The sequence below is a fragment of the Nannospalax galili genome, unplaced genomic scaffold (genome assembly GCF_000622305.1).
Source record: "Nannospalax galili isolate Female #2095 unplaced genomic scaffold, S.galili_v1.0 scaffold1138, whole genome shotgun sequence".
In the NCBI taxonomy this organism is placed as follows: domain Eukaryota; kingdom Metazoa; phylum Chordata; class Mammalia; order Rodentia; family Spalacidae; genus Nannospalax; species Nannospalax galili.
The window spans coordinates 1,793,070-1,818,170 of NW_008342297.1; the positions used below are offsets into that span (position 1 = coordinate 1,793,070).

Genomic DNA, 25,101 nt, shown 5'->3' on the forward strand with positions numbered 1-25,101 from the left:
AAGTCAGATGAGGATCAGATGCTCTCAGGCTTTCTCCTAAGGTTTGGATCTCTCCAGGAAAGATTTTGGCTTCAGGAATTTGGGGGTTTGACTGGCCTGGGAGCCTGACCCAGGAAAGATCCTGGTCTAGGGCAGCTGGTGGCCGTGCTATGCAGAGATCCAAAGGGAGATGGGAACATGAAACGGCCCCACACGTTCCATCGGGACTGCATTGAGGAGCTGGGTTGGTCTGGATGCAAAGGATCAGGAAGAGGAAAGGTCATCGCTGGAGTCCAGGAAAGAGTCTGGCAGATTCTGCATGACCAGGAAAGTAGAGGGAGTTGAGGGCCGGGCCTGGCCCAGAGTGCTCCTGGGTACTGGAGACGGAACTGTGTTGGTCTGGATGCAAAGGATCAGGAAGCAGTGGTGGTTCCCCAGGTGTCTGGGGTGCCAAGACAAGGAATGGGACAGGACCCAGGCTAGGAGGAGACACCGTCATGGAGATGGGATGGTGAATGAGGCTTGGGATGTCAAGGCTGGAGGTCAGGATCGACTTACCCTGGAGAGAGAGGCCTGCAGGTCAGAGAGAGTTTAAACAGTACTTTGATTTGACCTTCTTTGGCCCTCTTCATCTTGTTCTGGTCTTGCTTGTGTAGAGAACATATCACCACAGCCAGTCCCTGTATCTATGCATGCTGTCATCTTCTAACTCTGCATTTTCATTACCCCATTTCCTGGGTGAGACTGAAACAACGTGGTCCACCTGCGTGTAGTATGAAACTGTGCTGTGAGTTTGGTGCAGTGATGTGCAGACTGAGACCTATCTGGCATAGTAGTTCCATTACCTTTATTGCAGAATGAGAAACTTGCTTAGGCTGGGGTTTGGTGTCCCAGAGACTGTCCCTCCTGAGCCCTGACTGTGGCAGGAGCTGAGTATGAGTCCTGGCATAATCATTGGCACTCATGTGTGGCAAGCCCTTAGCAACTCAAATGAGTTTTCACAGTAACATTACCTGGGCCCTGTGAGGTCTATATTGTCATTTGTACGTTCCACCGGGAAAAGGGACTCATAAGGTAAGGTTTCCTAATTGATTGATTTTGAAAATCTACAAGGGACATATCTTCACTTATAAATTTTGAAAATATATTTTTGTGGCCTTTTATTCAGAGTAGAAGGGGCTTGGATTTGATGGATGAGTGTACTGCTCTTTCACTCTGATAGATTAAACACGTATGTATGTGTATTAGTCACTTTTCTGTTGCTGTGATAGAAGCACTGACCCAAGCAATTTATAGAAGGAAGAGTTTATTTGAGCTCATGGTTCCAGGAGAATTACAGTCCATCATGGCAGGGTAGGCATGGAGGTAGCTGGAGGTAGCTGGAGCAGGAGCAGCAGAAGTGAAGCTCCCATATTATCACACAGGTACAGGAAACAAGAGAGCAACTGGAGATCTGGCAAGGCTTAAGAATTCTCTAAGCCCATTCCTACTGACGTGCTTACTCCAGGATAGCGACACCTTCTAAAACCTCCCCAAACAGTGCCATCATCTCGGGACAAAGTGTCTAAATACTTGGAGCCTATGGGGGACATTTTCATTCAAACTATCACAGTATGTATGTATGTATGTATGTATGTATTTACATATTTACATCATCATCATCATCATCATTTTATGGTGCTCGGTATTGAACCTAGGGCTTCATGCATGCTAGGCAAGTGGTCTATCAGCCCTAAAAACTTTTTGATGTGTTTATAAAGTATGAAAAATCATCAGGTTTGTTGGTCTACTATTTCTATAGGACATGGCCAATCAGAATAATTTTTCTTACTAAGTAAAGTTGCATGGCACTTTGTTTAATGCAAGGGGCAACACTGACTCTAGTAAACTGCCACTTTCCTACTATTTAAGTCAGATGATCTGTAGAAAGAGATTAGGATTTCAATGGATTTTGCTTTTCAGAGTTGCTTATATTAGTAGTGTGCCTATTTTTGAGAAAACTCTCTTTTAGGACCAGTAAGAAGGAATGAATACAGGTGAAGGTGCTTGCTGCCAAGCCTGACAGCCTGTGCCTGATTCCTGGGATCCATATGGTAGGAATCAACTGCCAAGTTGACCTCTGACTTCCATATGTACTCCATGACATGTGCACACACATATACACACAAACAAATAAATGTGATTTTAAAAATTACCCTTTAAGTAAAGACTTTGGGTAGTTCCTGGTTTCTGGAGTTGTTTGAGGTAGAGAGGGCAGCAGAGCCTGACAGCTCTGGCCGGGGTATGGCAAAACCAAAGGTATGGAGGCATACAATCTTTTTCCCTTTTCCCTTACAACCACTGGCAGCTCTGCCTAGTTCTCATGGTCCATTCTGGTATTTTATCACTCTATCAGCGTTATTTCTGAGAGTCCATCAAAAGCACTTTAAATGTAAACCCTTTTCTGTTTTCTCATACTCAGTCATTCCTAATTATGGAGATTTACTCAGCAACAGCCTTCTCAGACACGGCATTCAAGTGTTACCTTTGCTTACCATCACCAACACTCGTTTCATTCACGTTCTGAATGTGTCTCCCTTGGACTGTAACCCCAGTTTTCTGCTCCTCTTCTCTTGTCTACTCATTGAAGAGCACTGCCAAATTCATAGTCCTTACTATGTGCTATAACTCTTGAGAAAGAAGCTTTCCTGGCTTTTAGAATGCTTTGGGGGATTATATTGGAGCTTGTCACTCTCTGTCTGGACCTGCATATTAGAAGTATGTTATGCTGAGAATAGCTTTTCATCTTAAAGTTGTGATGGGTAGAACACCAGACGTGGATCGATGAGAATTTGTAGGGTAGCTCCAGAGGCTTCAGCTCATTCTGCCCTGCTGCTCTGCAGAGTGGATGCCATCAGGGAGGAGGAAAGAAAGCTGGATTTCTGTGCTTTAAGGATACTTCTTGAAAGGCACTAACAACACTTTCCCCTGCACCTTACCGATTAAAGCTATGGCTAAGACATGCAAGTGTGCATAGTTACAGAAAAGACTAAAGGATGTTGTCTTTAAGTAGAGCTGCTGCCGAAACTTGGGGCTCTTATTATTAGGAAAGAAGAGACTAGAATTAGGCAGTAACTAGAGTCTTGCCATGGAGTCTGTCCCACCTCTCACTCAGCTATGTTCTTCCTCCATGACAATTCTTTCCTACCCAGCACTGTGTCCTTAACCTGTTGGTAGCTACTATAAATCTCTTACTAGACCTTTATTGTGTAGGCCTGAAGACAGTGCCTGGCCTTTCACAAGTCTGGCCTTTGCCAAGAATGTCCTCTAGATGTCTTTATTTCTCTTTGAAACATCCATACATCTTTCAGCCCCAAGTCCCTGGAGAATCTTTCTTGCTTCCTTAGCAGTGACAGTATATTGGCCCTTCCTTCTGCTCACAGTAGTGTGGAGCAATGGAGGAGCTCCACAGACTTAACAGATTTGAGCTGAACCTCTGTTCCACATGGTCAGCTGAAAGTATAAGTACAGACGTGTACAGCATGCAAATTGTACTCAAAGTCACAGTCTAACTGTCCCTTTTGTGCTCCGGACTTTTGTGTTGATTCCTCAATATTATCCCTTGAGGGTCTCACAGGTATGATCAGCTTGTATGACCAACTCCAAACTAGAAATCTATAGATTTCACTTCCTTCTCTAGACTTTTCTTAAGTGATGGTTTCATCAGCCTAGCTGCCAAGGTCAGAAAGCTGGAAATAACCTTCACTGCTCATATGCAGTACATAGAATTGCCTCCAGTTTTTCAGTTCAACTTCAGAATATATATTAATCTCTCTCCAGTGCCTGTGTCATTTGTCTGCTCTCCTGCCTAAACTCCTGCAGTAGGTGTCCACTGGTCTCCACATACCCACTCTCAGCCTGCTCTGATCTTATCCGGAGCCATGCCACTCTTGCACAAAGATGGATTCCCATTTTTTTCTAGCCTTAAATTCTGGGCTCATGTATCCTGCAAGGCTCCCCCAACTTTACTCCTATCTGTCTCTCATTCTCATCTCTTGTATTACGCACTCTTACCTACTGTGCTCTGCTTCATGGTCCCCTTCATGGCCTGTGACCATATGAAGAACTCCTGCCTTACCCCTTCTCGGTTGCCATTCCCTATGCATCTTGCTATTGCACATACCATCCTCATGTCTTGATGTAAATGTCACTTCCTCATAAGCCTTTCCTTGACCTCTGAATCATATGTCCTTTCCCTTCCCTCTTTAGGGCCATTCTTTTTTTCTGAGTATCCATCACAGTTTATATTTATTGAGTAATTATTTATATGATATCATTTCCACATTAGTGCATAACTTCCCTAAGGGCTTGGAACATATTTCTTATACTTAAAACTGAATCCTCAATACCCAGTACTCAATAAATACATAATACCTCAAATAAATGAATAAACAAATGACTTCCAAATTAAGTAATACAGTGTCTTTCATTACATTGGCAGCCTTGCTGCTTATTGCAGCAAGACTTAGTTGTTGGAACTATGTTAAGGTGAGTCACCCTTCCAACTTGGCACTGTGTCTCCTTACCTTCATTGACTTATGGTTGTGACTCTCACCTGTAGCATTGTAAGCTTCAGGGTAACTTGTTTTACTGTGACTTTGAACAAAGCCTTGTTTTTCCCAGGATGACCTTATAAAGACTGAACCTGGAAAAGACACGTTCAGGTGTGATATCTGGAAGTCATACTTGGGTCCACTTCCATGTCTTACCCTTTCGCTTTGGATGTAGCCTATATAACCTTTGGGATGGTAGACTTGCTGCTGTTAGATTGGAAGCTGAAGTAATAGTTATTTTAAGATGGAGCTGTCAGTGTCCATCCCACAAAGAGGCTTGCCTAGGGTTTGGGCTACCATGCAAAAACTGTTCTCTGCCTGTAGTCCAGCACTCAGGGGGCTGAGGCAGGAGGATCAAGAGTTTAGGACCATCTTCAGCTATATATCAAGGAAGCAGAAAAGACAAGGAAAGAAAAGAAAACCCGTTTTCTCAGTATCCTGACTTGATTAGTGGATTTTTGAGTCAAAATCCTTAAATATCTGATATCTAATACTGTGTAACTGTAGCTGTCTTATTTTTTTTCCTGGATGATGTTATTCTGCAGAAAACATTGGTAGCGTATGTTATACACCAAATGAAATCAACAACAGGTATTTCTTCTTTCAGATTATTTTAAAAATATTCTGTATCTACTGATTTTTTTTGTTTGTTTTTTGAGACAGGTTTCCCCTGTAGCCCCAGCTGGCTATGTAGACCAGGCTGGCCTCAATCTCAGATATCTACCTGCCTCTGCTTCCCTAGTAATAGAATAAAGGCGTGTGCTACTTTTTTTTTGGTTGATTTTGTGGGAAAACACAAGCAAATCTTTTCTTTGTGGTTAGTAATGGATTTGGTATTTTTTAGAGTCTATCAAAGGGGTCTCTCTACAATTAAGGATCTAGGGTGTAAACTGATATACCTTATTTTAAAATTTTAAGTTTTTTTTTGAGAGATTTTAAGTCTTCTAGATTTAAGCAGGGTCTTAAAGGAACGAATTTGGCGTTGTTTTTTTTTTTTTTTTTTTTTGACGTGATGTTGAATTTTTTATTATGAAGGGAAGCGTTTAATGTTTTGTAGCAATCTGACACTGTTCTGACAGGCAGAAGTTTTAAACTGTAGAAAAAAAATGTTTGTTTTAAATTTTTTTTCTGGGAGCCGCCTTGGGAAGTTACAAGCCTCTAGGTTTGTAGAAAGAAAGTTGTAGTTTAAATCTTTTGTCTGGGAGCCGCTTTGAGCTCTAGGTGCTCGGCAGGGGCTAGTTAATTTAAATTCTCACTGAATCGGTTTTAGCTGTGGCTTGAATGTCCTGCGGGGGGCAGGATAACGAAACTGACTAGGGAAGTCTACTTTTAGAAGGAGAAAAGAGAAAAGGAAAGATTTGCCAAGCCCCACGAGTGGGGTGGCTTTGGCACAGCCGCCTTTTTAGTCTAGATGAAAGAAAGAAAAAAAAGATTTGTTTCTCTCCTGGTGGGAGAGGTACTCACGAATCCTGCGTTTCAGTGCGTGCCAGCTCCTAGCTGGCACGAGGTTCAGAGGCCCCACGTTGGGCGCCAGATATGGCGCGCTGGGCGCCAGGTGTGGGGTGCGCGGGTACCCCACACACACCTGGAGAGTCGCGGCGCGGGTCCCGCGGGCTTCTCCGCTGTGCCCCGTGCCGCGTCGCTCTCCGTTGCTTGAGGTGCTGAAGGTCTCGCAGCACCGCGGCTCCGCGTTTCTGTTGTGGCAGTGAGTCTCTGCTTCTCTGCTGCTTCCCTGCGTCTTTCGTGGCTCTCTGCTGCTGGGGCTTTGCCCAGCCTAGTCCCGCCCTAATTTCACCCGTGCACTTTCCTCAAGATGTGAAATCCACCGGCCGCTGGATCACGCGGGAGAGTGTGAGGGCGGCTAAAGCTGGGATCCGTGAGTCGGTGATGGAAAGACAGCTCTTCCCGGGAAGGCTGGATCGTAGGCAGTGAGACAAGACTCAGCTCAGTCAGACTCAGTGTTACAGCTCTTTATTCAATGGCTCTGCGTGGCTCCAAGCCTCAGTGTCCCAGAGTGATCCAGCTCCTTCAATTATTGAGGGGAATCAGGGAACTTTATACTGTAGGGGCAGTGGTAAAAGCTTCAGCTGATAGGTACTTTGGGGATGCCTCATTTGTGTGTGGAAATGGGCTCCCACCAGGCTGCCAAACTGCTTGAAAATCACACAGGAAAGCCTAATAGTTACAGAGCCGGAGGCTACATTCCTGTGGCTGCTACTTCACAAAGGAGTCAGGAAAAATGCCAGGAAGGCACCCTGCTGTGAAAGGAGTCTCTGCATATGGCTCTGAGCTCGTGAGCTATCCGGACATGGAGAAACTTCTACTTTACACAACAGAGGTCCCCAACATGACACCACATCTAGCTCTGGTGACTTTTTTTTTAAATCCTGAATTATGGATCTGTATTCTAACTTTCCTTTGCTGTGATTAAACACCCTGACCAAAAGCAAAACCTTGGGAGGAAAGAGTTTATTTGGCATACTCATCCCCATCACAGTCTGTCACTGAGGGAAGCCAGGGCAGGAACCCAAGGCAGAAACCTGGTGGCAAAAGCAGAGACTGTGAAGGAACACTGCTTACTGGTTATTCTACTCCCTGTGTCTCCTGCTTTCTTATTCAACCCAGGACCACTTGCCCATCACTCAACAGTCAAGAAAATGCCTCACAGACATGCCCAGGGGCCAGTTCAGTATAGGAAATTCCTCAATTGAGGTTCCTTCTTCCCATAAGTGTCAAATTCAGAACTGAAGCTGTCTAGCACATGATCTAACATAAAAGATGATCTTAATGTGATTATCCTTCTTTTACTGATAGAGAGGTTATCTCCCAGGGGAAAGTTTGTGTTTTCTTTTTAGAAGACTGAAAATTCTACATTGAGTGACACTTTGGTGATTTGATTTCTTAAAGGTAGTAGCACATAGTTGATCATTCTAAATCCCCAGGAGTTTAATGCATGACAGTGGTTCCAGAATGTGCCCAAAACGATAGAAACTGAGTGGAAGCAGAACTTTTGCAGAGAGGCAACCAGTCACCAGTCAGGAGAAGGACTTACTATTTATTTTGATCATGGGAATGTCAAATGATAAGAACAAGTCTCTCATAGTTCCTTGGAGGAAGTGCTGTGTGAATTGGCTGTGGGCCCTTATAATTGAGAAACTCCAGTATAACTGGATACAAATGTTTTGCAGGGAAAAGTCTAATGTAACATGTAAAAACACAAAAAGTGAAAATGTTCAGAAAGTGTAATTTGCTCTTTTGTTTTTAGTTTGTTTTTTTTGTTGTTGTTGTTTTGTTTTTTTGTTGTGGATATTTTTAACATAATACTTCTGGTATAAAGTGACACCGCTTTCTTGGGGAGATATGGTTTCAGTTTCTTGGGTGAATGTCTATTGTAACTTTTTTTTTTTTGTCTTTTTGAGAAAGGGTCCCTGTAACCCCAGCTGGCCTGGAACTCACTATGTAGACCAGTCTGGCCTTGAACTCACAGAGATCATCCTGTCTCTGCCTCCTAAGAGCTGGGATTAAAGGTGTGCACCACCATGCCCAGTGTGCATTTTAACTTTTAAGAATAGAAAATGAGCACTAAAAGACTTTAAAAGTACTTTATTCTTTATATACTATCACTGAGACTCTTTTTTCCCCCCCTGGCAATACTGGGGATTGAATCTAGGGCCTGATGCATGCCAGTTAAGTGTTCTACCACTGAGCTACAGCACCAGCCCTTACAACTAAGAATTTTAAGCTAGGAAAATAAGAGTTGGGCCTTTCATTTAATAAATATATTTATTTTCTGCTGTTTTGTTCATTATAGTTGTTCATTATACCAAAGTACTTTCAAAAGTCAATGTTTGAGGACTCTATGATGCAGCTTCTGTGTGGTCACAATACATCGTGGTGTGGGACTTTGTGGTGATATGGTTGTTTAGGGGCCTCCCATATACCTTTAACTCGTTGTGCTTTATAAGAAAGCCCAATAAACTGGGCATGGTGGCCCACACCTTTAATCTGAGCAGTCTGGAGGCAGAGGCAGGTGGATCTCTGAGACCAGTAAACTCCTTCATCTCACCAAAAAAAAAAAAAAAAAAAGAAAAAAAGTAGAAGTTAATGCTCATTTTGGCTGCATATTTCAGCATCTCTGCATAATAAATTAGCCTGTCTTTTGATTTTCATGCTGTGCTAGAGTAGTGTGTAACATTTAGATACGTGTATGATGTTTAGTATGTTAACAGTGTTAAATAGGTCAAATTGTGGCCTGCTGAAGCCAGGTACACAGTGTGAGCATAGATATGACATGATTGGCCTTTTCCAAGTCACCCAACCCTTGTAGGCATTCCTCTTCTGTGAAATGAGTGGTGTGGGGGGTACTTGACCTCCAAGAATCTTTCCCAATATGAATTTTTAAGAAATTAAAAAAAATATTTTCTTTATTAATTTTATTTTATGTGTACAAGTATATTGCCTGCAAGTATGTGAGTGTACCTGTGTCATGCAATGTGTGGAGGTCAGAGAGGGCTGCAAATTCCCCTGGAACTGGAGTTAAGGATGGTTCGTAGCTGCCATGTGGGTGCTGGGATTGAACCCAGGTCCTCTGCAAGAGCAGTCAGTGCTCTTAACCACTGAACCATCTCTCCAGCTCCCCAATATGAATTTTGAAAACCCATCATAGAACTTGGAAAGTGGGCAGTAGGCCTCAGCCTTAGCCAAGGAACTATTGGCTGCTAATCAATGCTGAGTGAGGGAGAGCTGATCTTCTTTAAGGGAAGAAGGCTGACTAGACTCCAGTGGATGAACTCACACCAAGGGACATCTGGGTACACAAACTTGATTTGATAGGCCTTAACATATATGATAGAATGTATGAAATCCTATAAAGGAGTACAGATGGGGGAGGGGGTGTAAATATGATTAAGATGTATTGTGTAAGATACATAAAAATTCATTAAAATATACATTAATTCTCTGTATGCTTAGTGGACATGCAGCTAATTGATTTCTCTTTTCTGCCTTCCTTTATCTCTCTCTGACTTAGGAAAAGAGGATTCTCATGCACCAGCTACAAAAGACGAGAACACTTCCCTGTCACAAGACACAAGAGCTTTATCAGAGAAGTCACTGCAGAAATCAGCAAAGGTCATTGCTAACTGATCCTCTCTACTCCTCAGATAGCCCTCACTTGGGCTATTTGTCAGAACTGTAGCTGTTAATCAAAGAAGTCAGTAGAAGCAGGAAATTAGGAAAAGTTAACAGGATTTTTGTTATTTATTTGTTTGTTTTGGGAAAAAGGAACAAGACATCTAGATTTTTAGGTTTTGATCCATTTTTATAATGCTATGCCTATATATTTAAAGATAAATTTTTAGTGTCTTTTTTCCCTTTTTAGTTTTTCCAAAGTGCTCACTTCATTTATCATGTAAATAATAATTGTTTTTACTTTTCTGCTTCAGTGTTTTTTACCATTCAGAAAATTTTTTAAAATTGCATTTGCTAGTGGCATCTTCACGTGTAGGACAAACATAGTTGCCTTTATTCATTGTGGCGCAAGTACTGCAAGGAGAAAAGACAGAATGGAGCATGGTGTAAGATGCCCTGCACCAGAGGCGTTCATCAGTGTGTTTACTCTGGGAATCACACGGCTACTCTCCAGCGATGTTGCTGAGGGTCCCTCTCCTGCTTATTGATGTAAGGAATTTCTAAGTTATGCTGTGTGCTCCCCCTGTTGCTCATGCAATTATCCACAGCCTCATATCAATAGGCCTTCTTAGGACTCACCATGCACCATGCTAGATGGAAAAGGTTATCCTCAGTGGTCAGCCTCAGGGCTAAGTCAGGTTTGCCTTCCTCATTTCATTTTCACAGTTCTTCTTTGATCACTTCTTATGATTTTTGAGATGAGAAATTTCAAAATTATACTACATATTGATAGGTTTTGAGGAGAGAGAGAGCGGGTGGTGGAGAGCACGAGCGGGTGGATGAGGCACTGAGGCACAGATGGAATTCTCAGCGGGATACAGATTTATTTTGCACGGGGCACCTTTCCCTCAGGGAAGGGAAAGATGTCAGGGGGGAAGGGAAGGGAAGGGAAGGGAAGGATGTCAGAGAAGGGAAGGGTATCAGGGAAAGATGTCCGCCCACGTGTTGTAAGCTGGGACTTTATATATGGGGGCTTTAGGGTGTGGAAGGGGGAATGTTTGGGTGAGAAATCAGGGAGGGGGAAGCAGGTAGGATTAGGGTGTGGAAGTGTTTACTTTTTCCCTCTTAAGATGAGAGAAAAACAGCTTCTTCTAAAATCTCTGGTTATCAGGTAGAATCTGCTTATCTTTGGAGGTTAAAGGAAAGGCAGGCTGCTTCTCAGCAGAGTTTGTTTCCCTTGACTCCAAAGGTCAAGGTGAGGTCCCTGTTGGGGAGGGGGGAAACTGCAGCTTTTTGGAACCCTAACATTCCAGCCTTTTGTGTTATAGGATAGGGGGTGCCGTTGTCATCTTGATACTTCCTGCTGGACAGGGTTGATGTGAGGGGTAGGCTGGTTTAGGGGTCCACTAGGCAGCAGGGGTTGTCTCTCCATGCATCTGAACAGGGTCCTCGATGGTTGACAGGCATTCGTATACATGTGAAGGGAAGGAAAGTAACAACTGATTTAAATTAGTATGCGTTAGTTTTCGGATCTGGTTCTGAAAATATCTGACAAGGCAAGGAGCAATAGTTAACACCAAAGTGATAGAAAGCAGAGGGCCCAATAAGGGCAGAAGCCAAGGAGTTAGTCCTGTAAAAATGTCCCATTGAGATGACTGTTGGTACTGGGAATTTTTAAGTGAAAGATTTTTTAATGACTGGAGCACAGGTGTCCTCAATCTGTGGAGAGATGCAGGAGTATATTTTGGAAGAACAGAGAAAGAGCAGTACAGAGGTTAGAGCAGTATTTTCCTTAATTGCGACATTTTGGCTTGATGAGTGTGGGCATTTAGAGGTTCCTGGAGTCCAACATTCTGTTTTGTCAAGAAAAAGGGGAGGGGAAGGCAGGGGTCCTGACTCGATGACATCGGTGAGAGACACTATGGCATGTGGGACACCATTGGGGTGAGGGTTAAACTTCTATCCATAAACCAAGTTAGGGTTGGGTTTGATAGGGGATTTGGGGAAATTAGGGGATCCTGGTAGGAGAGTTCCTGAAGAGTTTCCAAGCATGAGTGAGTGAGTGAGCGGTTCGCTGGAAGGGAGGTAGGAAGCTGGATTGAGAGGAGGGCAGGGATCAAGGGTGGGCAAGGGATTTTTAAAGAAATGTGACATGGAAGAGTTGTAATTTAGAGGGAGCTAGATTGGCAAGAGACATGTGGGTTACTTAAGCTGGTGGGGGAAAGGACAGAGATGGGCTGATCCAAAGTGAGCTTAAGTCCCTCTTGAGCCAGGAGAGCGGTAGTGGCCAGCGCACGGAGGCTAGTTTACCGACCCTGGATGGTGGTATCAAGCTTTTTAGAGATAATTTACTGGGGCAAAAGTGGGACCCCCTCATATGTCCCAAAACCCCTAATGCCTGCTCCTTATATTCAGTTGTGTTGAGAAGAAATGGACATTTGAGGTTGGGGAGAGATAGAGCCAGTGCCTTTAAGAGCACTTCCTGGATAGTGTGCAATGCTGTGGTAAAAGGCCCTAAGGGGCCAACAGGCTCCTGTTCCTCTCGGTTATAAAATACTTTAAATGCCATGTCCAACAGATCTCTCGTGGGGGATTCAGGGCCCTTGTCTAAGCGCCTAAGTTTCCTCAGCTGTACATTGTATATGACATACATATGCACCATATACATTCTATATACGTGATAAAGCTGTACCTATTTTGTCTCACCTGTGCAATATTTAAATTTTTTTACTTAATAGTTTATATTAAACAAACAAGGAATATTTACATAAAAATCACTCACCATTAATCCCAGCACTCTAGAGACAGAGGCAGGCAGATCTCTGAAATCAAGGCCAGCTTGGTCTACATAGTGAGTTCCAAGCTCTGTCTTAAAAAGATGAAAAAAAAATAGACATCTTGCTTGTCTTATCAAAGCAACCCCTGACTGCACTGTGCCCTGGTCCTCTGACTGTAATTAAAACTGGGTAGAGGTAGCCTCTGTCCATATCCATGGAACTATGTCCTCTGATTTGCTACTGCCCTCCAACCTTGCTTGTCTCTTCCCTCCTTCTCTCTTTTGGATAATATTTATTAATGAATTCAACCTAAAATTGTAAGGCAAAATAGTACTCACATGAAAAACTTACGTTGAGTCGGAGTCATTTCTGGGATAGCTAACATTGTGAGAATAATAGGTAATGCCTCGCTACTCTCTGTAGTGTCAGCAAGGACTTGTTTTTCTCCTCTCCCTAAATACAACTATAAATCCGGGGGAGGCGATCAAATGAGAATTATGGGAGGTAAAAAAGGAGGGTGAGCCAGTTAGGAACTTTAAGAATTGAGAAAGTAGATAGTAGAAGGGACCTTACAGCACTAGGGTTTCTGAATCCCAACACAGCAGTAGAAGGTAGCCCAGGGAGACTTACTCCTCAGAGAGAAAACTCTCCAGAAACACCAGGTGCTTGCAAAGGAAATTGATCAGGAGCTGTGACTAGTAAATGACCAGGAGGAGTACTCTCCTTTTACCTCAGCACCAAACTTCTCTCCCTACCAAGGGACAGCAGGCATCTGAGTGGCTCCCACACAAGAGATCCCACTACAAGAAGCACCCAGTTCAGGAAATCTTTTTGTTCCTTGGGTCAGGGACACTCCTTTTCAACTTAACAGGTACCAGGCAACCTGAGGACCACAACGGAAAGGATCTTGCCTGAACAAGCAGCCTGACATAAAAAGCTCCTTCAGCCTCACCCAGAGGACACAGCCATTAACCATCAAGATCCTGCCTGATAGTCATGTGATCCCTGTGACCTAAGGGCTCCCCTCTTGTACCTGGAGATGCTCAGCAGCCCATTAGCACCAGCAAGAGAGACCCTGCCATAATAAGAACCTCCAAATGGGAAGACTCTGTCCTTGCAGGCCAGAGATGGCCATTTCATACTTTAGGTGGCCAGCTTGTGGGATTCCCTTCTATCTCACAGCCAAAACCAGTAGATACCACTTGGAGTTCTGGTGGCAGCATTTAAACCAAACATATCAAAATGATACTGCAAACAGAGTTACCAAAGCCTACCACAATAGGTATCTGCCTTCTAAAGTGAGAGGCTTGTAGGACCCAGAGTCTCTTAAGGTGAGAGCCAAAAGGTCCATGATACAATTGAAAACCATTCAAGTATGATACCAAGAATGAAGAAAATCACATCTTGAATAAGAAAACACATTCAGTTGATGCCAACACCAAGTTATTATGGTTATTTGTCAAGAGCCATTATGAAGGGGGCTGGAGATATGGCTCAGCAGTTAAGAGCACTGGATATTCTTGCAGAAGACGTGAGTTTGAATCCCAGCACCTAATGGCAGCTAACAACAGTCCATAACTCCAGTTCCGGGGGATCCAAGAGGCCCTCTCTGTCCTCTATGGACATTGCATGACACAGGTGCACTAACACAAATGCAAGCCATATACTCATATACACATTTTAAAAAGCTATTATAAAGTTCTTTAGCAAGTAGTTACAAATTCTTTTGAATCATTTGAGAAAAGATGTCAGTAAAGAAATCGAAGTTATAATCTAACAAGAACAGTAATTTATTTATGTTTAATAACATTTTAAAAAGATTGATTACTGTGTTGTTAATGGGAAACACTAGTGTTCTTTATGTGGAACAAATACTTGGCACTGTACACCCCTGTTGGAGTTCACATATCTTTATAAGACAGGGCATGGTTATCAAAAACATTTTCATCTACTATATCCGTGTGTTTTGTAGTTTTCTTGCCCCCCCCCCTTTTTTTGCTTACTGGATGCTTGATTTGTTGCAACTTAGATCTACATTAGTTACAGAACATCACAAACAACCACCTCACACTGGCTCCCCAAAGCAGCTAGGCCCAGCTAGTTGGTCAGATAATGTTCTACTGGCTTTCTGACTGATGCTTACTATATAGAAAAATAATGCCTTTGTCTTTCGTGTTTTCAGGTGGTTTACATCTTGGAGAAAAAACATTCCCGAGCAGCAACTGGCATCCTCAAACTCTTGGCTGATAAGAACAGTGAACTGTTTAAGAAATATGCACTGTTTTCTCCTTCAGACCACCGAGTGCCTAGAATTTATGTACCTCTCAAAGACTGTCCCCAGGACTTTGTGACCCGACCTAAAGATTATGCCAACACACTGTTCATTTGCCGCATAATAGACTGGAAGGAGGACTGCAATTTTGCTCTGGGGTAAGTGATCTCTAAAAGAAAAGAAACTTCAGGGTGCAGTATAAGACTTACTCAGTGTAGGTGGGCTTTAGGTAAACACCGTATGTGCTTTAGTTTTTACTTCTTTTTAAAAATTTTCTTATTTTATGTGTATGAGTGTTTTACATACATATATGTAAGAATACTGCCTGCATGCAATGCCCATAAAGGTCATAAGAGGGTGTTTGATCCCCTGGAACTGGAATTATGGACAGTTGTTAGCTGCCGTGTAGGTACTTGGAACTGAACCTGGTCCTCTGCAAGAGTAGTCAGTGCTCTGAGTTATTTCTCAGCCCCTAGATCTTATTTCTTTATTAAAGCCATGGTACTTGGTGCAGTTTGACTTGACTTTTAGAATGTGCCCTTAGCCGCCACCTCACCTATCACCTACAGATTTCTTGAATTTTCAGACAGTCACTCTTTGGAAATAAAATACAAATATATTCTGAGCCTCTTTTTATTTCGTGCTGTTGTGAATATCATTCATACTTGTGTACTGCAGACAATTTCTTGTATGAACATTCAGTTTTCTGTTAAAATTTAAAAAGTCCCACCATACTCAGGGGATCCCTGGCTTCTCTGTTTTAACATGAACATAAAGACATGTTTGAATGATGGGCCTGTTGGTATTGATTGTCCAGTCAATTTGAGTAATGCCAAAGGTTTCATCAATGGCATTATAAGCTAAATTACCCTATTATAAGAGGAATAAGGGTACTGTGTTTTTATGGGAGCTGTCAGAAGTCAATCTAACTAAAGCAAATATGTCATGGTCCTTAGAACATCAAGAGTTATCAGTTTATTTTATTTGAAGAAACTATTGGATCTAGCTGTCTTATAAATGCTATACCTATTTCTTCTTTTTTAAAATTTAATTTAATTTAAAAAAATTTTATGTGTATGATTGTATTGCTTGCATGTGTGTAAGTATACCTGTGTTGTGCAGTGTCCTCAGAGGTCAGAAGAAGACTTCAGATCCCCTGGGACTGGAGTTATGGATGGTTAGCTGTCATGTGGGTGCTGGGATTCAAATCCAGGTCCTCTGCAAGAGCAGTCAGTTCTCTTAACTGCTGAGCCATCTCTCCAGCCCCAATAAATGCTATACCTATTTCTTCTTACAGCTAATACTCATTTTGAAAAAAAAGTAATATTATGTCAGCCATATTTTAGTCCTTTGTAATGGTGCCTAGTTTTTGTATCATATGAAATGAAAATATAAGTCTGTAATGTAGAAGAGTCTGTTCTGACATTTACTTCTAGTCCAGTTTAGTGCCCATCTAACCTATAGAGGACCCCTCCCCCCCGGGATGTCCTGTGGTTAAGAGAGCCAATGCTGAATGGATGACTACTGGCCACTGTGTGCTGCTTGTATCAGATTTATTCTATACCTACTTTCTTACGCTTATCAATTAAGCGACATCAAATCTATGTGTCAGGCTGGGCTTGGTGGTGCATACCTCTAATTCCAGAATTTAGGAGGCAGAGGCAGGTCGATCTCTGTGAGTTCCAGATCAGCCTGGTCTATATAGCCAGTTCCAGGCTGACCAGGGCTATATAATGAGACCTGTCCAAAAATTTTAAAAAAAATGTGTATCATACTGATACAGTTTAAGAAACTCCATGCTACTTTTTGAGTATGTGAAAATCAGCATGATTTCCATGGTCTCAGAGCCACTTGGGGATGGTTGTGCTTTCTTTTCTGCTCTCAAGGGTGTGATTGCAGTATCATCATTTTTAATCCTGACTTATTATCCAAGAGTGACATCACCCTCTTGAGCTCTGAACAGTCCTTCCCACAGACTTGCCACTTTCTCCTCATCAAATCAAAGGGTCTGATGATGATCATGCCACTTGCCTCTGTTGATTGTGTTGTCACACTGTTGGGCAGTGACAAGGGAAGACTGCCATATCAAACCAGGACATCCAGTTTGTCTTTTATCTGCCTTTCTGCTGTTTTTCCATTGTGCAAACTTGAATGGACTGCTTCCTGAGATTTCAGGTCATAAGGGTGTAGTCAGGAAATCTTCCTGGCGTGTGTTTCTCTGTGTGAAGGCCTTGTAGGTGTTCACACACAGCTGAGCACTTACCTCACCGGGAACCTTGTCTAGAGTTAAGTGCAGCAGCAACAGCCACCAAGGGATTCAGGCCTTGGAAACAGAAGTATGTTTGCTGGTTCTAAAGGATATTTTTAAATGATAATCATATGTTATGTAATTTCCAAAGTAGAAATGAAATGTAATCATATTTAGATGGAAAGCTATTATTTTTCTCTACATTCTTAATATAAAGACATTCAAATTGTACTTTCTATAAATATGCCTTTTAAAAGCTTTGTGAAAAGATAAAATTTACTTTAAAAAAAAAATGACAGCTTTTCATAATGAAGTTCTCAGATGACGTCTGTTGCCTGCAGGGTGAGAGCTGCAGCTGTTGAGCATGTTGGTGGTCCCCTTGCTGTTTTGTTCTGGTTATCAGTTACTGATCTTTAGGAACTGAGGTCACTGTTTCCCAATCTGAACATGCTGTGCTATGACACCCAGGTTTCCTCCCTCATCTTTGCCAGACTTTGACAAGGAGCATGAGGTGGTACTTATGTGGGTAGGAGTGTGTGGTCAGTTTCTACTTAATGAGTGCCTAAAAACCCAATTTAGCAAAGGTGACATTCTTAATTTCTTTCCTGTGCCTACATCTCTGTCCTTAATGGTCTTGAGCCTCTTCTGCCTATGAAATTGCTACTAATGATTCAAGTCCAAAGTTATTTACCTCCTCTGTGGTTAAATTCAGTTCACCAGACAGGCTTGATATGTGTTAGGTGCTGTAGTATATTGCCTGAGAAGCACAAAGGCAAACAAGCTAGAGTCTCTGCTCCTGGAAACTGTAACATAGTATAGAAGGACTTGTATATACATGGCATAAGGGTAGTTTGACTCTAAGAAATGGAATCCGGCTTGTGCTAATTTAAATAAAAAGGGTTGCTGTGAGAAGCTGATGGGTCTCCTAAACCCATAGCAGAAAGGAATGGGAAGGCTCTGGGAAGCTCATAACTAACACTACAGCAAAAGGATTGCAGTTTGTGCCTGAAGCATCCTGGTCAGCCTGGCTACTGCTCCACCCTTCTGCTTCTCTTTGCACAGTAATAACAGCAGCGTCCATGACCAGTCTTCAGATCACATACTGAAGTCTGAATCACAAGACAGAATTCACGGGGCAGGGAATGTGAAGGGCTTTGTAGGGTCTTCATGCACAACTGAGCCCTTATCTCATCAGGAATCATGTCGAGGGTTAAATGCAGCTGTAGCTACCATCAAGGGATTGTATTGCATTGACAATTTTAAGACAGGTATCCTAGTTAGTAGTTTTAAGCAGATATGGGATCCAGAATCCAATGACCAGTGAACAAGACTGTGGACTCAACTCTTTGGAAAAGGACATGAATAAAGTAGAAGAATTGAATGCCCTGTCTTTCTGAACTCCCAGAAAGTAGTACAGTACAGAATATCATAAGTTCTTCCACAGAAATAAGAACTTTCTGGAAGTTTAGAGGAGATAGAAGGGGAAATCCAGAATCATTTCTTGAAAAACAGAAGGCTTTGCTAAAAATTCTATTGGACTGAGAATCTAGAAGGAGTAGGAAGGGACGTGACTAAGCAGTCAGAGACACTATGGGCTGTTTGAAGAAGAAATATTTTGGAGAAACAAAGATGATAGATTCTGCAAGATGTGGTGGTGGATTAGAAATGAGGCATGAAGGAGAAGGTAGTTTCTAGATGAACTTCTAGGCCTTAGACTTGGGTGAGAGGGTAGATGCTAGTGGCAGTGTAACCACAATGTCCTAAGAGCAGCCTTGGCTTCCAGCATATCCTTCCCTTATCCCTTAGGCTTTGCTCTTTCCCAGGGTGACTGTGTTTGTTCATTTTCCTAAACTTTTACATACTATACTTCCTTTTTTTATTTACTTATTTTTATTTTATGTGTATGAGTATTGCCTGCATGTATGTAAGTGCACCCATATCATGCAGTGCCCACAGAGGACAGAAGAGGGTGTCTGATCCTCTGGAACTGGAGTTACAATTGATTTTTAGCTGCCATGTAGGTGCTGGGAACTGACCCAGGTCCTCTGCAAGAGCAGCCAGTGCTCTAAACTGCTGAGTCATCTCTCCAGCCCCTCTACTTCCTAACAGTAGCTTTTATCTTTCTCCAGTAATTGGTGAAATATTCAAACTTTAAATTCAACTCAGCCATCGAAAAAGGCTTACTGACTTATGGTAGGCCTCCTTCTGGGGACCCTTATACATTCTAATAAGTCCACTGCTGTAGCTCAGATACTATTTGGATTGCAGTTGCTTTTTCAGCGTTTTGCTTGGTTATGAGCGCCTTTGATCAAAGATACCTTAGGATAAAGCTGGTCAGATGACTAGGTAGAAATGAAGGTGATCCTGAGGTCAGGAGCCAGGTTGATTAGAAAGATATACAGTAAGTTAAACTAGGAAATACATGAGGGGGAGGGTGATGAGTGGAAGAGGGGGAAGGCAAGGAGGAGGAAGAGGAGGAGGGGGAGAGGAGAGGAGGAGTTGGGGGCAGAAAATGATGAGAACCAAAGGTACATGGCCTTAAAACCAATGCCTGTTAACAGCATGTAACAAATAAATAAATCCTGTAGAAAAGTCAATTTTAGGAGGTACAGAAATTTAACAAAAAAGTTGAGTAGAATGCAAACATTCATGGAATATATAACATCAGTAGCTTTGGAAGGATCAATAAGGAAGTCACTGATCTTGGCTTCTCTGTGCTGCAGCATTGCTTCTCTGGCACCCCTGTGGCACATTGGCACCTCAATTTAAGGCAAGTCCAGAGGCCATTGCAGCTTGGGAGATGTGTTGTTATTAGAGTTACTTTCTGTCTTGATGTTAAATTGTCATGAGGCGTCTCATTTGAGCCTTGGTCACTCCTCTACCATGAATTTTAGTCTTGTGATGCTGTCAGAACCTAAAGGTAGTCTGCTCTTATTAAGCCATTGCTGGCATTTAGGGACCACTTCTTTTTGTCATAATTTGCAACATGTTTAATTCTTTTCATATTTAGTAGTGGACTTTTGTCCAAAATAAGAGCCACACTGGCTTCCTCGCTGGAATGATTTGCAATTATGTAATCAGATTTACAGTTTTAGGAACTTCCCAACTCTCTTAAATCATGATTCCCTTTCAAAACTCCCAGTGGCATTCATGTTGATGTTTCTTAGACCTTTGTAAAATCCACCACCAAAGTCTAAAGGTTGCTGTCTCAGTCTGCTCTTTAAGGATGCTGTGGACACAAAGATATCATGATCACTTTTTCCTAGGCTTGTCATGGCATCTCCTCCAACCTGTAAGAATAAATCCTGAAGAAAATGGAATTTTACAGTAGCTACTGTGAAAGACAAATAGTGGTTCTTGGCCACACTGAAGACTAAGTGAAGATGTAGGGTATAAACTGATCTAGACCAAATTTACACACATATTATCTAACAAATGCTGGGGGCTTGTAGAAGAAGAGAAAATGAATAGGTCAGTGCAGGTATGGCAAAGATGAGAAACTTTCAGTTGAACTGGGGTTGCCTTGGTTTAATGGAAGGTTACTGAAATGAAAAATAGAGAGTGTGTTGCAGTTCTGCTGGTTTTCATGAATGGAGGGCAGCACTATCCACTGGAGCCAATGACTAGACAACATGGGAACAGCAGAAGAGAAGTTCTGATTTCTGGGGTATGTGGTGGGGAAGGAAGCAGCTGGGTGGGGTCTGCTTGTGTGTCTTCATCTCCAGCTCTTTACTGTAAGACCAGCCCTCATGTAATGATCAACTCTTTGTTGACTGATGGAAGTATATATCTATTCAGTTTTGGAGATACTGAACGTCTTTAGAGGATAGATATAAATTGAAGACACGGTAAAGATTACATTATGTAAATTGTTTAATTTTAGTTGATAGGTAAAGCTAAAGGGAGAAGTTAGTGTTTGCTATGGAGGCATTGCTTACAAGATTAGTAAACAGAAAAACAATTTTTCGCAATCATTCTGACCTGCACCAAGGAATATTACAGTTTTCCTGAGCATAGGCCTTATTTAAAGGATCTTAGGAAATGGAGGCTGAGTTATGTGACACTATGAGCTTTTTTTCTAAGTCCTTTTCTGGGGCATTGCTGTAGGTGACTAAGTGGCAAAAAAGGAAACTAGGCTGAGGAGGGGGCTCTTTTGTGTGACTATTGGGCTCCACCTGGTGGCCTATAAGGATGAGCTTTGGAAAAAACTGAATGTTGCCCTCTGAGAGCATCCTGGTCAAAGCAGAGCAGAAGTCAAGGGGATGGAGAAGAATGGGCCTGATAGAGGCCTCTTTTACTATGTGGTTGCTTTCCCAGAGAGTATTGTATGTAGTCACCAACATGTCTTCCAAAGTTGTCATCTCCATACAATTCCTGATGCACCTGCTTGGAATGTGTCTGAGAACCTCAGATAGTCTTGGCTTTCTCTCTCGCCGCATTTCTATTCAGCTTCTGGCTGTTCCCCTTGTGGCAACACTGCTTCATGCTTAAGCTTCAAGGCCTCCCCTAAAATCATTCAGTACTGTTAACCCACACCCTCACCTCTTATGCCAGGAATGGAGGCAGGAGGATCAGGAGCTTAAGGCCAACCTCAGCTACATATTAAGTTTGAGGCCAGCCTGGTCTACATGACCTCTCATCTCAAAAAACTAAAACTACCACTACCACCACCAAACCCTTATTTCTTCCCCATTCCTTTATGCTTTCACTGTTAAAAACGTTTTCCTCAAGGGCCTCATTCCTTATGTGCTACCTTTTGCTGTGTCATGATACTGAGCTGGAATACAAGATAACTTATATTCCACTCTTGATTATAGAAAAAATGAAAAATATACAACCAAAGACATAGTGTGTTTGCCCCACTTTGCATGGTTGCCATGCTGTGTATGGTTATTGATGCTCTAGGCCCTTCAATTGGCCAGTGGTTGCTCTCCACTTGTGCATTCTCCAAGACATGATACCACTTTATTTGCATGGAGTTTGCAATGTGTGTGTGGGGTGGGTGGTATCTATTATCTATTTAGGAGCCATCATGATAGTGCTGATCATACAAGAATACATGATCTATGCATAGACTATTTATAAGGCTGACTTTTAAAGAATATTTAGTAGAGAAAAGAAGACAAATGACTGAGGACACTAATACTGCCTATTGTATTGTGTTTTAGGCAAGCAGCCCAGTTTGTCTGTGTTACAGTTTCCCCTATCCATAGCTGGTGCCTCTCCCTAATAGCTGTCATTTCCTCATCACTCAGGACAGTTGATACAATGCTTTATGTATGAAATGTGTGTGCCCTCATAATTCCTTTATCCGTTGTAAGAAGCTTGTCAGCACTGTCTGAGTTACTTTAATGTAAGACTGAATATTCACAGAGGTGCTCTGGCAGGTTATAAAGATTTATAGTGATAATCATTATAAATTTCTCTACTGAAGAAATGTTTCTTCTTCACAACTATTATCAAAAATGAAGAAACAAAGCTGGGTGTGGTGGCGCACACCTTTAATCCCAGCACTCGGGAGGCAGAGGCAGAGGCAGGTGGATCTCTGTGAGTTCAAAGCCAGCCTGGTCTCTACATAGTGAGTTCCAGGACAGCTGGGACTACAGGGAGACCCTGTCTCACCCCCTCCCAAAAAAAAGAAGAAGAAGAAACATTTTTCACTTTTATTTTTGAAATATATACATATTAAGTATTTGCTATTAAATTTATCCAAGGACTGGAGAGATGAATCAGTGGCTGCTCTTGCAGAAGACCTGGGTTCAATTGCCAGCACCCACATAACTGCTAACAACCAGCCATAACTCCAGCTCCCGGGGATCTGACACCCTCTTTTTGCCTCTGATGGCATTGCATGACACAGGTGCACTTATATACCTGCAGACAAAACACTTATATGCATTAAATAGAATAAATAATTTACTTCTTCTTAAGTAATGCTGTTTAGTTTTGCTTATCTTTGAATTTTATTTTTTAAAAATCACATTAAATATATTCTATGATTTGAATTTTTTGTCTAACATGTCTCTAAAGTATTTTCATGTCTTCATTTTGGTGCTGTTACCCATTTTTAATTGAGCTGTTTGCCATTTGAATTTTTGTAGTTAGAAAGTATTCTAGAAAGTAATCTTTGTAGTGGTCAAAGATAATAGGAAAAACAGATTCTCCCTGGTGTATGTACTATTTTTCATGTTATTGTTACCTTTGGAAGAAGAGCTATTTGATACTGTTTTGGCTAAATTTTGTTGCAGGTGTTTAGAATTACAGTTAATTTTGATATATTAATCCTATATCTAGCCATGTTGCTAAATTCCTTTATTAATTTTAATCCTTTGGATATAATTTCTTTTGGATTTCCTGTGTAGGTAACCACACCATCAGTAATGACAGATTTGTTCTAATACCTATCACTTTACTTTTTCTTATCTTTTTGAACTGAAGTGTTACAATTAAGTAAAGGCATGGTGGTTCATGCCTTTAATCCCAGCACTCGGGAGGCAGAGGCAGGCAGATTCTGATTTAGCCAGGCTAGCCTGGTCTCCTATTGAGCACCAGGCCAGCAGAGGCCACAGCGAGAAGCAAACAAACAAAAAACCCAAAAAACAAACAAAAAGGAAATGTTTTCTACACAGTTGATGAAAGTTAGTTTTGAATAGTAATTTTTCTCATTCTTAAGTTTTATGTTAATATTGATCTTTTTTCTAATGTCGCAGCTAATTACTGACAGACTGGAAGAGTTTACTTCAATGTATGTCTTGATTTTATTTGCTGCTTTATACTCTTCTCTTTTTATTTTCTTTTTCTATGAAGTTTTCAGAGAGAACAGTAGCTTCTTTCCTGTGCTGGGCACCTAAGACGTAAAAGTCTCAGTGGCATACAGAATTATTCTCCTTTCAGATAGTATACCTCATCGACTGGTAAGGATGAGATGGACACTATAGCACTGTGACATAAATGTACAATGGCACATTGCAAACAGGAGCTGTTACTGAAGGAGAGTGGTGAGAGGTGCTTGTTGGGGGTGAGCAAGGGCTTCCTGGCCTTCCTGCCTTTTTCATGCAGATGAAATGAACTGGGCTTGTATTGGGGGCCTAGTGTTTTCAAGCAAAAGTTCTCTGCCTGACACACATAGAAGCCAATACTGGGCTTTTGTAAAAAGAAAAGAGCTGATCACCTTTCCTGGGTAAGTCCAGAGCACCCACCCCCCCTTGACTCCCGCAGCCTCTTTCACCCTCCCAGCTCCCCTGCCACATCTCTCCTCCTAGCCTGGGTACAGGCCCATTTTTTGTCTTGGCACCCCAAACACTGGGGCTAACCTCTCAGCCCAGAGCCACCACTGCTTCCTGATCCTTTGCATTCAAACCAAGCCAGTTCCTCCCTGCAGTCCCCAGGAGCCCTCTAGACCTGGTCTCCCCCCTCATCTCCCTTTGCTTCCTGGGCTGGACAGCCTCCACTGTCCTGGTACCAGCACCTTCCCTGGGTAAGTCCAGTGCATCCACCGCACCTTGACTCCCCCAGCCTCTTTCACCATCCCAGCTCCCCCACCAAGTCTCTCCTCCTAGCCTGGGTACAGGCCCATTTCTTGTCTTGGCATCCAAACACCGGGGCTAACCTCTTGGCCCAGAGCTACCACTGCTTCCTGATCCTTTGCATCCAGAACAACCCAGTTCCTCCCTGTGGCCTGGAGGAGCCCTCTAGGCCTGGTCCAGCCCTCACCTCCCTTTACTTCCCTGGGTGGTACAGCCACCAGCTTCCCGAGACTAGCATCTATCCTGGGCCCTTCTTCCAGGCCAGCCCAGCCCCCAAATTTGTGAGGGAAGCATCTTTCTTGGAAGGACCCAGACCTTAGAAGAAAGTCTGAGAGCATCTGAGCCTCATCTCACTTGTACCTCTGTGGGAACTCCTGAAGACAAAAGCAATCTGGCCACTCCAATATAAAATCAAAAGAGAGAACCTGAAGCCTAGACCAACGAGCTTTTCATGCCTAACAAGTAAACCACAAAGGCACATAAAGTTTACAAAAAGAAGCAGATCTAAACTCAACAAAGGAAGGCTTGAGTCTCACACAAGAATCAAAACTAGGAAAGAAATTCACATGTCAAAGTC

At 42.4% G+C, this 25,101-nt stretch overlaps 1 protein-coding gene across 5 annotated transcripts in view; it reads left to right on the forward strand.

Moving 5' to 3' along the window:
• Positions 1-25,101, forward strand: part of Dis3l2 (DIS3 like 3'-5' exoribonuclease 2) — a 506,284-nt gene that overhangs the window by 224,174 nt on the left and 257,009 nt on the right. For all 5 annotated transcript variants that reach the window (XR_003850358.1, XM_029565942.1, XM_008838082.3 and 2 more), the window contains exons 7-8: positions 9,601-9,701; positions 14,661-14,908. Coding sequence is in view for 4 of the 5 variants with exons in the window: in XM_029565942.1 (XP_029421802.1) it covers positions 9,601-9,701; positions 14,661-14,908 (349 nt within the window). In the remaining variant the exon portion in view is untranslated. The remainder of the gene's footprint in view (positions 1-9,600; positions 9,702-14,660; positions 14,909-25,101) is intronic.